At 45.5% G+C, this 14,165-nt stretch overlaps 1 protein-coding gene across 14 annotated transcripts in view; it reads left to right on the top strand.

Moving 5' to 3' along the window:
* GPHN (gephyrin) overlaps positions 1-14,165 on the top strand; it is a 1,323,901-nt gene that overhangs the window by 950,923 nt on the left and 358,813 nt on the right. For all 14 annotated transcript variants that reach the window (XM_069208894.1, XM_069208895.1, XM_069208892.1 and 11 more), the window contains one exon: positions 14,001-14,135. In XM_069208894.1, the coding sequence (XP_069064995.1) occupies positions 14,001-14,135 (135 nt within the window). The remainder of the gene's footprint in view (positions 1-14,000; positions 14,136-14,165) is intronic.

Genomic DNA, 14,165 nt, shown 5'->3' with positions numbered 1-14,165 from the left:
GAATCATGGAATATAGGTTCACTCCTCCTCGCTGCTGCACAGGTAGCCACCTTCCCCTGACAGTGCTCACTAAGTACCACCTCAGTAATGGTGGTACCACACCGTGGACGATTGTGCTTTGAATTCCTTGTAGAAAGTCTAATGGTTTGAGGCTGACCCCCTCAGTGTTTGACAAGTCCTGAAATGCATCTGTTTTGAGACAATGTTCTACATCATCTCCTCCTTTCAAATGGGGGAACACCTAACTTTCTAATGTTCTTGGCTCTGTTTGTATTCTCCAGACTCTCAAACTTAAGCTTGATTTGCATGTTGACCACATTCTGCTGCGCTTCCTTTTGACATATCCGCCACATGACTCCACTGGTATAACTCTTCTAGTGTTGCAACTCTGTTTGTAGTACTTGTGATCCTTGAGGCTAAGCCTTCAAAGTGGGCTTCCATTTTCACCATCTTCTTGTCAATGTTGATCACACCCAATTGGACTCAAATCTTTCAGTGTATCCATAATGAAAGCCCCTGAGTCAGATGGGCATCATTCAGGTCTGTTTCATCATTCAGTGCGCCCCAGAGACCTCTAACGAAAAATAATAAAGTTTTCAGTCATGTTTTTTAGCCCTTTTTTTTTAAAAGACATGTTATATTTCACATGAGTATGTTCAGTGTTATTGAAGAAGGTCTGATTTGGTATTACAGGACCTCACAGGTGCAAGCACATTTCCAGTAGAGTATTCCCACTCCCATTGGCACAATAGCCATCAGAAGTCCAGATGCCTCTGCCCTCTACGCTGCCTAGGTGGCATTCATGGATTCTTCCACTGGGGCTGCCTGCAGGCACTGTCCATTGCCACACCGACATGGCATTTGCAGGAATACCATCAGTGCCAGTTGTCAGAGGGCACCCGCGATCCTTGGTTCAAGAACCACCAGCCCCCGCTGTGGATGGCTTCAGAGTGGTGGGCTTTCTCTGCCTCTCCTACACCTTTGAGCACAGACTGCATCATCAATCGACCCAGTGGCATCATCTTGGAATTATATCAGAATGCTCACGTCTCTTTCACTTTATTACCGATTCACAAGTGCAGACACAGGAAAACCTACACATTCTTGATACCATATGATTGGGGGAATAATTATATGCTGATACTGACTGACAATTGACGGACAAATCTTTGTTCAATCTACATGAATAGCATTAGCCTTGAGAAAGGATGGGCCTGAAGCACGTTGGCTGTATTGTCAAAAAAACTGAAAATGAAATTGGAGTATAATAATACTGAAATAATTTGAATAAAGGAATGTGGAAAAGAAGGTGTTGAAAAGAGAAGTTTGTGTGATATGTCACTAAGACCTCCTACGGGATTGTTTGAACTTGAATGAGCACTGATGTGTGAAACTGTGAGATATACTTGCAATAAATACATTAGTACATTTTCAGACATTAAAATCATATGTTTGGCTCTAGTTCCACTATGAAACACACAAAATGTGAAACACACCAAAGGTGGTAGAGGAAATTCTTGCAAATTGTTTAAGCCACAAGCAATCGCTCTGGGTAGCATTCCAAGCCATCATTTTTCACCCACTGTGCCACCTTAGACAAAGGTTCACATTATGCAAATAAATACTGACTCTGCTACTCCTGGGAACAGTCCACCCAGAAGTGCCAAGTGAGGCCCTCCCCAAAAGGAAATACAAGAAACCCCAGACCAGTTTCGTTCTAGTTATCTCTTTTAAGGAATTGTCAGTATGGTGTAGCTTAGATCCTGTGGCACATGGAGTGAGCCTGGCATACTCGTGGCCACTTAGGATGTTGGATCAAACATACAAAAGGTAATGGGACAAACGCTTTCAATAGTCTAAACCACTGGCAATTGCTGTGAGTAAAGACTGTTCATGTCAGGCACACGGCCAGTACTGACTTGCGAAAAATGATGCGCTGGCCTGCTACCCCGAGAGATTGCTAGTGGTTGGATAATTTACAAGCATTTCTCCCATCACCTTTTGTCTGCTCGATTTAGTAAATACCACTGTTGGCATCTGTACAACATATGCGAAGATAAAAAGCATCTGTAGTTACAATAAATATTGTCATACTGGTTAAATGTAGTTTGAAGACTGCAATACCATTATGGACCGTTAGGTGAAAGCGTAGAAATTCTAGTAAATGCTGTTGCAATGACGCTCATAAGCATTAGACATTACCCCCTCATGAGGTCCTCCTCATCCCAGTCCTAACCAATGAGGCTTGTCCTCCACCCGACAGGAGCAACACTGTAGCACTGTAGTCCCCTTTTTTTTTTTTTAAATATACAACTTCTCGCCTCGTCCTGTTTTTGTTACCTGTCCCGAGCGGGTGAGATAGCTTGTGGTCCTTTGCTTGGTGCGCTTTGTGTATGTTTTGGGGCGTGCTGTGTTCGGTGGTTTTCTTTCCTTCCGATGTGTTTGGTCTGTGGTGCGAGGGCGCACGGCGGTGTTCTGTTCCCTGCTCCGACACACTCCCTGTCCATGTGCTGAACTATGGCAGGGAGCTACAATGGCGTTCGGGCGCGGATATTGTAGGGGCCAGTTTGATGTCTTCCTCGGTTTGGCGTGTTTCTCTTTCTGACCCGTTTCGAAATTTTTTGGCTGTTTCTACGCCACTCAGTCTCACAAGGCGAGATCTGGTTGCCCTGGATACCCTTTATAACAGGAAGCACAGGCGCGGCTTTAGTGCTTCTGTTGCTGCTGTTGGCTGCTTCTTCTGGGGGGCATTATGGCAAAGCGTGTGGAGAAGCGTCATCATTCCCAGGTTTCTGAGCAGGAGGACGTAGTGGAACTGCATATTTCCAGGGATGATTTGCATTCGTCAATTAAGGAGGCCGTGGATGCTGCCTTTAAGGATAAAGAGCTTCCTGCTAAGCGTCCGTGTTTGGAAGAGGATGCTGATGATCAGGGTGACTGTAGAGGGTGGTATATCCAGTCTGATTAAGTGAGGGAGGTTTTGTCCCATATCAGGGAGCAGTTGGGATTTCCTGCTCTGCAGCTGACACAGGAGGACTTTTTGTCTCAATACAGTACTTCTCCTTCTGACCGCTTGCCCTTCCATTAATTCACAATCTGTTTCTTAAGTAGTGGAGTGATATTGATAAGGCAGCTATTCCTCGTTTCCTTCATAGACGGTATCTGTTGGAAGGTTTTGAGGATAAATTCACTCAACTCTGTAAGGTGAATACAATTTTGGCATCTATGTCCTCTTCTTCTGCTTTGGCTTCTGAGGATGCTGTCCTCTCTGATGCCGCAAATAAAAAGTTACAGTCTGCCTTGAAGAGGGCTTATGCTGCCTCTATGATGGAATCCGCGCCAATTCTTATGATGCATATGCTACTCAAGCTCTTCTGAAAGACTTTAAGCTTTGTTTTATTGTCTCCAGGCTCATGAGACCCTTCCACCTTATTGGCCAGTATGGAACTTTGGTCTGTTTTTATCTGATGCTACTTTTAACAATCTTTGGACCTCCACCGCTGCTGCTGGCCGTCAGTTGCGGGCAGGCGCTTGTTGTGGTTGAACTCTTGGAGAATGGAGGCAGACCAGAATTCCCTACTGCCTTTTTTGGGTCAAAAGTTGTTTGGCCCTGAGCTGAACAACATGATTAAGAAGGCTGCTGAGGAGAAGAAAATACTTTGCCCTTTTAATCATGGGATAGATAAAAAGCAGGGGTTTTTCAGACGTGGTGCTTTTCAGGCAACGGATCGTCGGCCCTTTCGTGGACAGGCCTGTGGTCAGGGGGCACCTTCTATAATAAAGCCCGACCTTCTTTCTCTTGTGTCTCTTCTGTTCAGGAGCAGAAATTGATATATATGGCAGTAGGGGGTCGCCTCAAGGCTTTTTTTCCACAGTGGAAACAGGTGGTGTCCGATGCCTGGGTTCTTTCACTAGTGGGTGGAACATGGTTATCGGATGCAATTCAAAGATCACATTCCACCTCCACGATTCAGTTACTCCTTCTCCAAGAAATCCTGAACAGTTGTGCAGTCTCAAGGTGGGCATCGAGTTGCTGTTGCTGAAACGAGCAATTGTTCCGGTTCCGGAGAATCAGCAGGGTTTGGGGCTGCACTCAACCCTGTTTTTGGTCCCAAAACCAGTCGATTCCTTTCGCCCCATCCTCAACCTCAAGTCTCTGAACAAGGTTCTGCTTGTGGAACATTTCAGGATGGTGTCCCTACAATCCTTCATTCCTCTACTCATGGAGGGGGATTTCTTGGCCACTCTGGATCTCCAGGATGCCTACTTCCAAGTGCTGATACATGTGAAGAGTCAGCCGTTCCTGTGGTTTGCCATCTTCGACCAGCAATTTCTGGTTCAAGTCCTACCTTTCGGCTTGGCTACATCTCCCTCTGTGTTCACCAAGGTATTGGTCCCTTTTGTTGCTTTCTTGCATTTGAAAGGTGTTGGCCTTATTTGGATGATCAGTTGCTTAGTGCTCCTTTTTATTTGAAGGCCCACCAAGATGTGAAGTTGGTGCTCGGTGCCTTGAACCACTTTGGTCTCTTGGTGGATCTTCCGAAGTCTCACCTTGTTCCTTCCCAGTTGAAGATGTTCATCAGCGCTCGTCTGGATACTCAACTGGGTGCTGCTTTTCTTCCAGATGACCCGATGCTTTCCCTTCAGAGGGCGGTCTCAGACTTGTTGACTCGTTCAAGCAGGTCTGCAAGGTGCTGATTGAGAGTGCAAGGTCTGTTGGCAGCCTCCACCGCTGTAGTCCTGTGGGCGCGGTTTCATTTGAAGCCTGTTGTGTATCACATCCTCACACACTGGGATCCCGGCTCCAGAGACTACTTCGTCCTGATTCCTCTCACAGATCATGTGACCCAGGCTCTGTCATTGTGCTTGGTCAGGGACAATCTTTTAAAAGGAGTGTTTTTCCAACTTCCACCCCCAGTTCTCTTGACGACTGATGCCAGTGAGTGGAGTAGGGGTGCGGTCCTGGGTCACTGGAGAAGGGTGGCCCTTGGTCTCCGGAGGAGAGTCAGCAATCCTCGAATTGGAGAGGACTCATTGCAGTGATGCGGCCCTTGCATGTTTTTCAATCTTACTGAAAGATCAGAATGTGGTGGTCAGGACAGACAAACAAGTTGCTGCGGCTTACCTAAACAGGCAAGGGGGTACGAGGTGCACGTCCCTCAATCAGGTTGCGTCCCAGATATTTACTTGGTCAGTGCGTGTTCTGAATCTGAGGGCGGTGTACATCGAGGTGAAATTAATTACTGGGCAGACAGTCTCAGCAGGAACCTTCAATCCTCTGTGATGTATCATCTTGCCCTGCCTTTGTTTCTCATGGTGTGCCTGAGGTTCGGGGTTCCCTGGCTAGATCTGTTTGCATCCCAGGACAATGCTCGTTGCTCTCACTTTTGCACGGAAATTTCCGTCTCCTGTGGCCTAGGCAGTGGATGCTCTGTCCATCCCACTGTGACTGGGCCTACTATATGCTTTTTCTCTGATTCCTCTCCTGTCCCGGGTCCTGCAGAAGGTCAGGGTAGAAAGGTCTCAGATGATCCTCATTGCTCCTTACTGGCCCAGCTGTCACTGGTTTCCCATCCTTCTCCTGCTGGCCAAGGGGCTGTCTCTGGTTCTTTCTCACAAGACCTCTCCCCTTCACTTTCCTCAGCTGTCGGGCTCGATGGCATCTGGGTTATGTCTGACAGCCTCGCTCTTAAATGTGTAGGTTTGGTTCAGTTAGGTTGTTCTTCACAGGTTGCTTTGTATATTCCGTCTTCCCGGAAACAGTCTACATTGAGGGCTTATAAAAGGCATTGGGGGTCTTTTTCTTCTTCGTGCAGTGCCCGTTCTGTGGATTCTGCGAATGTTGATTCTTTTAAGATCCTATACTTTTTACGAGATGAGTTTTTGAAGGGTTTGGCCTCGAGCACTCTTTCTGCTCAGTGGGCTGCAATCCGCGCTTGTCGCTCTTTTTCAGTTGACTTGTGTGCCTTATCTCCTTTGGTGTTGCAATTACTTCGGAGCTTCAGGATACAATGACCTCCTGTCCGTCTGTTGGTTCCTTTGTGGGATTTGACCATTGTCCTGAGAGGGTTGCAGGGGGTGCCATTTGAGCCTCTGGAAGAGGCTGATTTGGTTTGGATGTCAGCTAAAGTGGTTTTTCTGGTGGCCATTACCTCGTCCAGAGGGTTGGGTGAGTTGAGTGCCTTTATGGCTGTTTTTTCCTACTTGGGATTCTTCCCGGATTGGGTGGTGCTCCGCTTGGATTCTAGATTTATACCTAAGGTTTCTTCTACATTTAATTTTTCACAGGAGATTGCTTTGCCTGATTTTTCTGACTCCTCTTCACCCCTTCCTTCTACCCTGGATGTCGGGACGACTCTTCTGATCTATTTGGATCGTACGAAGCCCTTCAGGTCGTCTCAGTCCTTGTTTGTTGCTTGCGGTTCAGTCTTCAAGGCTTCCAAGGTTTCCACCCTGACTCTGAGTAGATGGGTCAGGTAGGCTATCGTCGGTGCTTATTGTGCTGGGGGGGGGGAGATTCTTACTGACAAATATCCAGGGAAGGTCCACTCGGGCTGTGTCCACATCGGGGGGGGTTTCCCTTTTGGAAATTTGCAGGGCGGCCACACGGTCGTCTCTTCATGCGTTCTTCACGCTTTACTGTCTTTCTGTATGTGAGGATCTTGATCGCCATTTTGGTTTTGCTATTTTTTCTGCTATTTTCTCTGCAGCTGCTCTGTAATTCTGTTTCTCTCAATAAACATGTTTTCTTATGTCTTCTGGTGCAGCGCGTTTTCTTTCTACTTGGTTACTTCCTCACTGGTTATGACTGGGACGAGGAGGACCCCATGAGGGAGTAATGTTCCGTTACCTACTGGTAATCTTCATTACCACGAATAGGGGTCCTCCTTGTCCCAGTCCTCTTCCCTCCCTCCCTGTTGCACCTTTTTTGGCTCTGCTTGTTAACATACAGGACAAGGCAGGGTGGAGGAGTTGTATATATAAAACAAAATACATAAAAAAGGACTACAGTGTTACTCCTGTCGGGTGGAGGACAAGCCTTATTGGTTAGGACTGGGACGAGGAGGACCCCTATTTGGGGTAATAAAGATTACCGGTAAGTAACAGAACATTATTAAGCCCATCCAATGGAGCTTTGTGTCTTCATTACCGTTGTCAACAAGTCGCAGTACCAGTAGAGAATTTTACTTACAGTCTATTGAAAAGTTGGGGGTGGCTATGGGTGCATAGATGAACTTAACTAAGGAACATTGTTTTTTAGATTTTGGGTCACAAGCATATAATGCCCTTTCAGCTCAAGTTTTTCAATGTATTTGTAAAGATTATTTTTTATGAATTTATTATTAATAGACCATACTAAACAGTCATAACTTTCCATAATGAATGTTTTCAGCTCAATATTGGGTTTTTAATGTTATACTTTATCAATTGCCTGTTTGCCTGTACTCCAAGCACTCTTGCTTGGCATAGTCTTATGACCTTGCTTAGCACTGGGTCTTATTTTTGGCCACTCCCCCTGGACCTCCATTCGAGCTGTCAGTTCCCACTGGGCAAGACCTCCACACTATGCCTGCTTCCCCTGGACCCAAGCCCTGCTGGATTCAACTGAGGGCATGGCTGAAGGCTATCGCCTGTGCAGTCACAATCTTTCTTTGAGCCCTCTATGCACAGACTATGAGCAGAGGTGTGATGCTTTAGGCCTAGGGCCCTGGACCACAGTGCTGCTCTCCTTACCATGCTATGTACTCAGTACTTCTCTGGATATCTTTTTTTTGTTTGTTTTGTTTACCCCTTAACTTATTTTCTGGACCTCACTGAGAGATTTTTCAGAACAAGTGGGAAAGATTTTCGAAAAATAAGCCAAGCAGTTTGCAAAGCAGATGAGCTGCTTGGAACTTTAATTTTTTATCTTGACGTGTCTTTTAAAAAGGCACTTCTCCTCTGAGATGTATCTTGAACTCTGTTGGGTTGTGGGTTGCTCATCATAAATTCAACTGGCCCCTGAAACAATTTTCGTAGTGCTGTTTGTGAACATGGAAGTTGGTTCATGAGCAATGGATTCCCAAACTGGTAAAGCCAGTTGCTGAACCACACAACTAATTCCAAGTTTCTATACAATATAAAAAGGCAGTTTCCATTTCTAAGTCTCACCTACCATATGTCTGTTGTCAAAAAGACGTTTTGTCAGCTAACAGGGGGGCTTAAAACGGGCCATTGCTTACCATTGGTTGGCTATACTGTCATTCTCTTTTGCCTATTTTTTATTTGTTAGATTGTGTAGCCTTTCCTTCCTCTTCATGTGTTTGTCCCTCCCTTGGAGCCAGGACATGTTATATGTGTCCTTCCACTGCTTGTTTTTGCAAGGACTATTTTTCTTTTGGGTTAAACACTCCATGAGAGAGTGCATGTGTTTTCTAGTTTCCGGGTATTTCCCTTACGAAACGCTCTCCTTAACTTGCTGCACTATGTGTTACTGTCTGTGACCCCTGTGGGTCTCCGTTGCCCCCTCTATGTTGCAGTAGCCCTTGTGCACTTCTCCCCACTGTATTGCTTTCTTGCCAGTGTACTTCTCTCCCACAAGCACCACATTGCTTCCTCGCCTGTTGCTTCGGACCGAAATCCCGCCTGCTGTTTCTTCTACTTCCCCACCCTCTGTTTTCACCCAAGCCATGCCCTCCGTATTGCTTCCTACCACCCGCGCCCTCTATGTTGTTTCCCTCACCCAGTCCCTCTGTGTTGTTTCCCCACCTGCACCCTCCGCTTTGTCCCCCACCCGTACTTAAAAACAGAAAAAAAAAATGTTTTTGCACTACTCATTTTATTTAATTACTAATCCATCTTGGCAAATAGAAAAAAAAGCTTTTGCATCATACTGCAGGTGCACAGTGTTGCAGGCACAGTTTGCCCATTATTGGATAGATGGCACATGTCAAGCGCCTCATAAAAATTTGGAAGTAGGCTTGGCTGGTCTAGTACGATTACACACTGCTACCAAGCTAAAGAGCATATGGCCACGCACTGAGATTCGCACATTTAAGCTCTCTAGCTTGATCTGAGCACGACTTGCCCTACTCACAGACAACCCCAACATATATTCCCTGCATAGTCTCCTTCTACACAATCCGTGTCTAAGGCTGACCACTGAACTGTGGGTGATTAGGCATGTACAGTCCAAAGGCTCCTTTTGTGAATTCCTGAAATCTTCTCTTTGAGTTTCTGGGTCCCAAGCAGCTTAGTTATGTGCACATGCTATTATAATTTAGGCTCTGCAGGTCCATCAGGGCTTACTATCCATCCTTTCATAATGAACCCCCTGAATGGCCACTCTTGACAATCATGCTAATGAACCCCAGTCCATATATAGTGATTATGCAAATATACGACAGTTCCATTCACTCAGTGGCACACACCAACATGAACTACAAAGAGGGATGGGATTGCGAGTTAGGCTATGTCATCCCATACGGACACTGGGCCCACGGTTGGTGAGCAGACCAAGAAAGTCTGGTCAATGGTAGATTTCATCTGTTCTAGCTTAGGTTCCTTCATAGGGAATATTATGCACCAATGTCAGATTCCAAGATGAAAAATTTGGGCTCTTGACCACATCGCCTCCATGATGTTGATCCTTGACAGTGGCCCAAAATCATGGGGCCCACCTGTAGAATTTAAAGAGGGGCCCCTGAGTCTCCCATATGTCATAGATATTCATTGACCTTAGCCTGAAGGGGTCAGGGCCCGCACCATCACAGGGGCTTGTGTTAAGCCCCTGGCCCTGAGTGCAGATTCAGTTAAGGCTGAGTACGTAGAAATTGAAAATAGCATTTAAGTATTAAGGCACAGAAGCACTATTGACACAGTATGATTGCATTATTCTGATAATTTAACGAAGCTGAAGAAAAGAGTGCAATGCAATGTTGGTCAACAAAAAGGAGCATGAATAGCCCCTCCAGGAGCTTTACCTGGAGATCCAGCATGTAAGGTCCAAAGATGGGATTGTTTACCTTTCCTTATTCGGGCTTTGACAGATTTCAGAAGGAGCCACTTTGTTGATTTCTAAAGTTGATGCCTTTTCACCATGCTGGTTGGACCAGCTTGCACGGATGCTCACAGGTACCTGTAGTCCTCCAGCAATGGCTGATATGCAGCTCTCTATTGTAGGTTTTTCATACAAATGTGAGCTGATTTCTAGTGTCTCCTATGACAGACCAAAAGGCAGCAAGCTCTGACACTGGAATTGCATCTTTCCAACATACTGCATTACGTAGCTCCTCATCATGTCAAATGGATAATCATGGACTTGCTACCAGATGGGCAGCTATAGGAGAGAAGCCTGTCGATATAATCTATGTCCTGGTATATTCATCAAAGATGGTGCCTTGCAGCATAACATTGGAGAATAAAGGATAGATGGAGAGCCACCAGTTTGGTACCATGTACAAACTCAGGCATGCAGATACTGGAAGTAAAAACAATGAATCATGTTCAGTACATCTTGCCATGCAGCAGCCATCACTGCATTTGCACAGATTATTTTTTTTGTTTATTAATGTCACCTGGGCCAGTGCAGGTATAGTCAAATGATTTTGAAATGATTCTGTTCAGTCAAATGCTTGTGCATTAGCTCTGTTATCAAAGGGCCTGATTCACAAAAGTGGCTTACACGTTTGAGTAAGTTTATTACTTGTTGGTATTCACAAACTGCACTTTTGTAGTAACTTATACTTTTGTAGTAAATGCACCAGCTGTTACTGCAACATCTTCTCATATGAAGTAAAGGAAGTAGAGTTCTACTACAAAATCATAAGCTACTACAAGAGTGCAGTTTGTGACTAGCACTTCGTAGTAACCCACACTTTTGTACTAACTTACTCTTTTATACTAAGTTTAGCCACATGTATGGCCAACCACTGGTGCCCCAGCACCCTCCCATAGAAAATAATGAGGTAGGGAGTTACTACTGAAGTGTAAGTTACTACAAAGTGCACTTTGGATAACATTTGTAGTAGATTTTGTAGTACTACAAAGTGCAGTTTGTGAATCAAGCACATAGATTTAGACGCATCAGTAGACCGAACACACCTACAGACATCCATGTCGACAGAGATAACACCCATGCAGACAACCACACAAACCTCTAGACCTAGATACACTCATGCATATAAACCACTGGACATCCAGATACTTGCACATCCCGACTAACAAACATATAGGAACCCACGGAAATAGACACAGAGCTATCCAAGTATACTGGCCTACAGACATCCACTCAGACAGGCAAACCTTCAAGTATCCATTTACAGGGACAAACAGGCACCCAGTCACTTAAGCACACAGGTAAACAGACCTGAAGGCATCTATGTATATAGACCGAAACGCAGCACCTCATTCCCACAGACTACTCACAAAGACAGATCTAACACCTACACAGCCAGACAGACATAGATAGGCAGGTATCACCATGGCCAACAGGTGGTGCTGCAGAGTGTCAACCTAATATTTAGCCCCTCTGCATAATGCAATCACAATTGAAGTGGCTGGCGAAAGTAGTGAATTGTCAACATTTACTGAATTTTTGGCACTCCTTGGAGAAATCACCTCTACTGGTTGATGGAATGTGCCAGTCTCCGTGTCCACAGTGCATTCTCCATGCCGATTCCATTACTGACCTTTGTTATAATTCTACAAAAACAGCGTTATAGTTGAATATCTGCATATATGTAGGGTAGCATGGTATTTAGCCTTTAGGGAGTAATCTAGTAATTCTTGTTAAATGTGTTTACTGTAACAAATAACATTTTCTACACTAATAATGCTTGCATGCCTGCACCAAAGTACTGCCTAATAAAGGATTACAGACTGACCTGCGGGTCACTGATTAACGCAAAGCTGCTTCATTTTGCTAAAGTGGACCTGCAACTGTGCGAACGTCAAAGACTTTCTGTTTAGTGAACCTCATAAACCATGTAGCTTGCACCACAGTACTGCTGGTATGTCTTACTGTGTTATGTTTTGGTGTGATTGCATAACTTCTGTCTTCTTAAAAGAGCACTGAGCAGGAAATTTGCTTTTTGCGCCTATTGTTTGATTGCTTAAGCTCTCAGCATCTACCCACCTCCTCTGTACCTCACTCAGATGCCTTGGACTCTCAGCCCTCTCTTCCCTAAGATCCCAGTTTGGGAGTGACACTATTGGCCCAGTTTGTAGTGCTGCAGTCGAATGGAGCCCAGAACACCAGTATCTCCTGCTTGCCCACTAGCTCCCACCTGAACAGATTGTCCAAAGCTCAAATGCACACAAGTTGTTAAAGCGTATTCCTATCTTTATTGTAAAACTGTGTAAATGAAATATCTTTCTAGTAGTGCTAAATGTATCCATTTGGAGGATGCAAATGCAAAACCCTGATAGGATTTGCATATTCATCGTTTATCTCTATTATGGATGTGATTCCGCCACCGTTATCATTCTGCGAGGATATAAGAAAATGTGCCTGAAGCAGTGGTCTCACTTTAAAATCTAGCTTTGTGATTGGCTTAGTGAGGGGTACTCCTGCATGTAAGGATTTTGTGGCTTTGTCACATGGCCATAGATCACAGCACTTGGCCAACGAGTGGCCTCTCTGGTGTCATAAAGGCTTGTAGAGGAGAAGAAAGGAGTGGAACATATTTCCACTTACAAGGCAAAAATGGCTTAAAAATTACTTTCAAATCTCAAAATAAGCACAGTATTTTTCCCATGTGCTCAAGAACTGCAGTTGCCCCTAGAAGTTTAGAGAGTGATGCACGTTGCAGTGTCTTCTCTCCCTTTCCTCTCTCACACCCTCTGCGGGGCTATGTTGCCCACATCACGCTGGACAGTTGTTTTTTGTAGTTTAAAATATGATGTTTCCACTTGTATCCTGAAAAAAATGTTATGACACCTATGTCAATCTATGATTGATTCCAAATGGCTATCTAACCCTTTCAGATGGTAAATTTATTGGCTGAGTTTAGATGGTTAGTTCACATCCTAAATTTCTCAGTGCTAGTCATTGTTTATACCATCCACTCATTACTGTCCACCTTCACTCTGGCAGCAAAACTAAAAAGCGTATAATAAAATTACAAAGAAAAGAGTAAGGAGTAGAAGAATTTGACATTTTCATATATGAAGTACCATGTAAGGTTCAGAGCACAAAGAGATATGACTATAGAGAACTCCAGACAGTAAAGGGTGTACCTTATGTTAAAGTAACAACAATGTAAAATATATGAAGTGATGAAAACAGTAACCTGCCAAGTACAAAAACAGTGGCCAGCAGCCTTTTTGCAAAATTCCCAGCTACACTGTTAACAGATCTAAAAGCTAGCTAGGACATCCGGTGAGGTATGTGTTCCTGCAGATCACCACTTCTTAATGCGGGCTGAAAAGGCTCCAGTCTTAGAATCACTCCCTGCACCATAGTCCGGGTCCAGTGGGGGAAGCTGCGCGGAGGCAGCAGTGGAGAGCCAATAGGGTTGCTTCAGAAGGGGGAGGAGCGGTTCCCCCAGCTGAAGCTGGCCCACGTGCACAAACACTGTTGTCACCCCCGTCTTCTTGGACGGAGAAACAAATTAAGATTTCAATTCATAATTTAAATTGACGGCACAATTACTGTTTCTGATGTGCGCATAGAGGGTGGTCAGGTTCACAGCTACTGAGAGTAGTAAACACGTTCTCTATCCTTCCCCCGCCCCGCGCGCTTCTGATCATGGGAGTAAAATCCAGCTGTGGTGTGAGGAGGGGGTAAATCAACTTCCCACTCTTGGGCGATGGCGTGCGACTGAATAATTGCCATGCAGCCCAGAGACTCTCTCGGCGGCTGGTGCTGTTCCCAGCCGTGCCTTTCAGAGCAGCCGTCATCGCCGAGCCCAGAAAAGCAATCATGAGAAAGGTGGGGGCGGGCGGGGGGCTCGCACAGATGCATAGGTGCGCGCCCTCCCTCGCCCCGCTAATGGTGGACCTCGTCCTTTCTCTTGCAGATCCCGGATTCCATCATTTCGCGCGGAGTGCAGGTGCTGCCGCGAGACACCGCTTCCCTCAGCACCACCCCGTCGGAGTCCCCGCGAGCCCAGGCCACCTCGCGCCTCTCCACCGCCTCCTGCCCGACGCCAAAAGTGAGTAGCTTCCGCTTCCCGCCTCTGCGG

Source organism: Pleurodeles waltl, chromosome 9 (genome assembly GCF_031143425.1).
Source record: "Pleurodeles waltl isolate 20211129_DDA chromosome 9, aPleWal1.hap1.20221129, whole genome shotgun sequence".
NCBI classification, from domain to species: domain Eukaryota; kingdom Metazoa; phylum Chordata; class Amphibia; order Caudata; family Salamandridae; genus Pleurodeles; species Pleurodeles waltl.
Note: the sequence above shows the minus strand (reverse complement) of the source record. Positions and strands in the feature narration are given on the sequence as shown.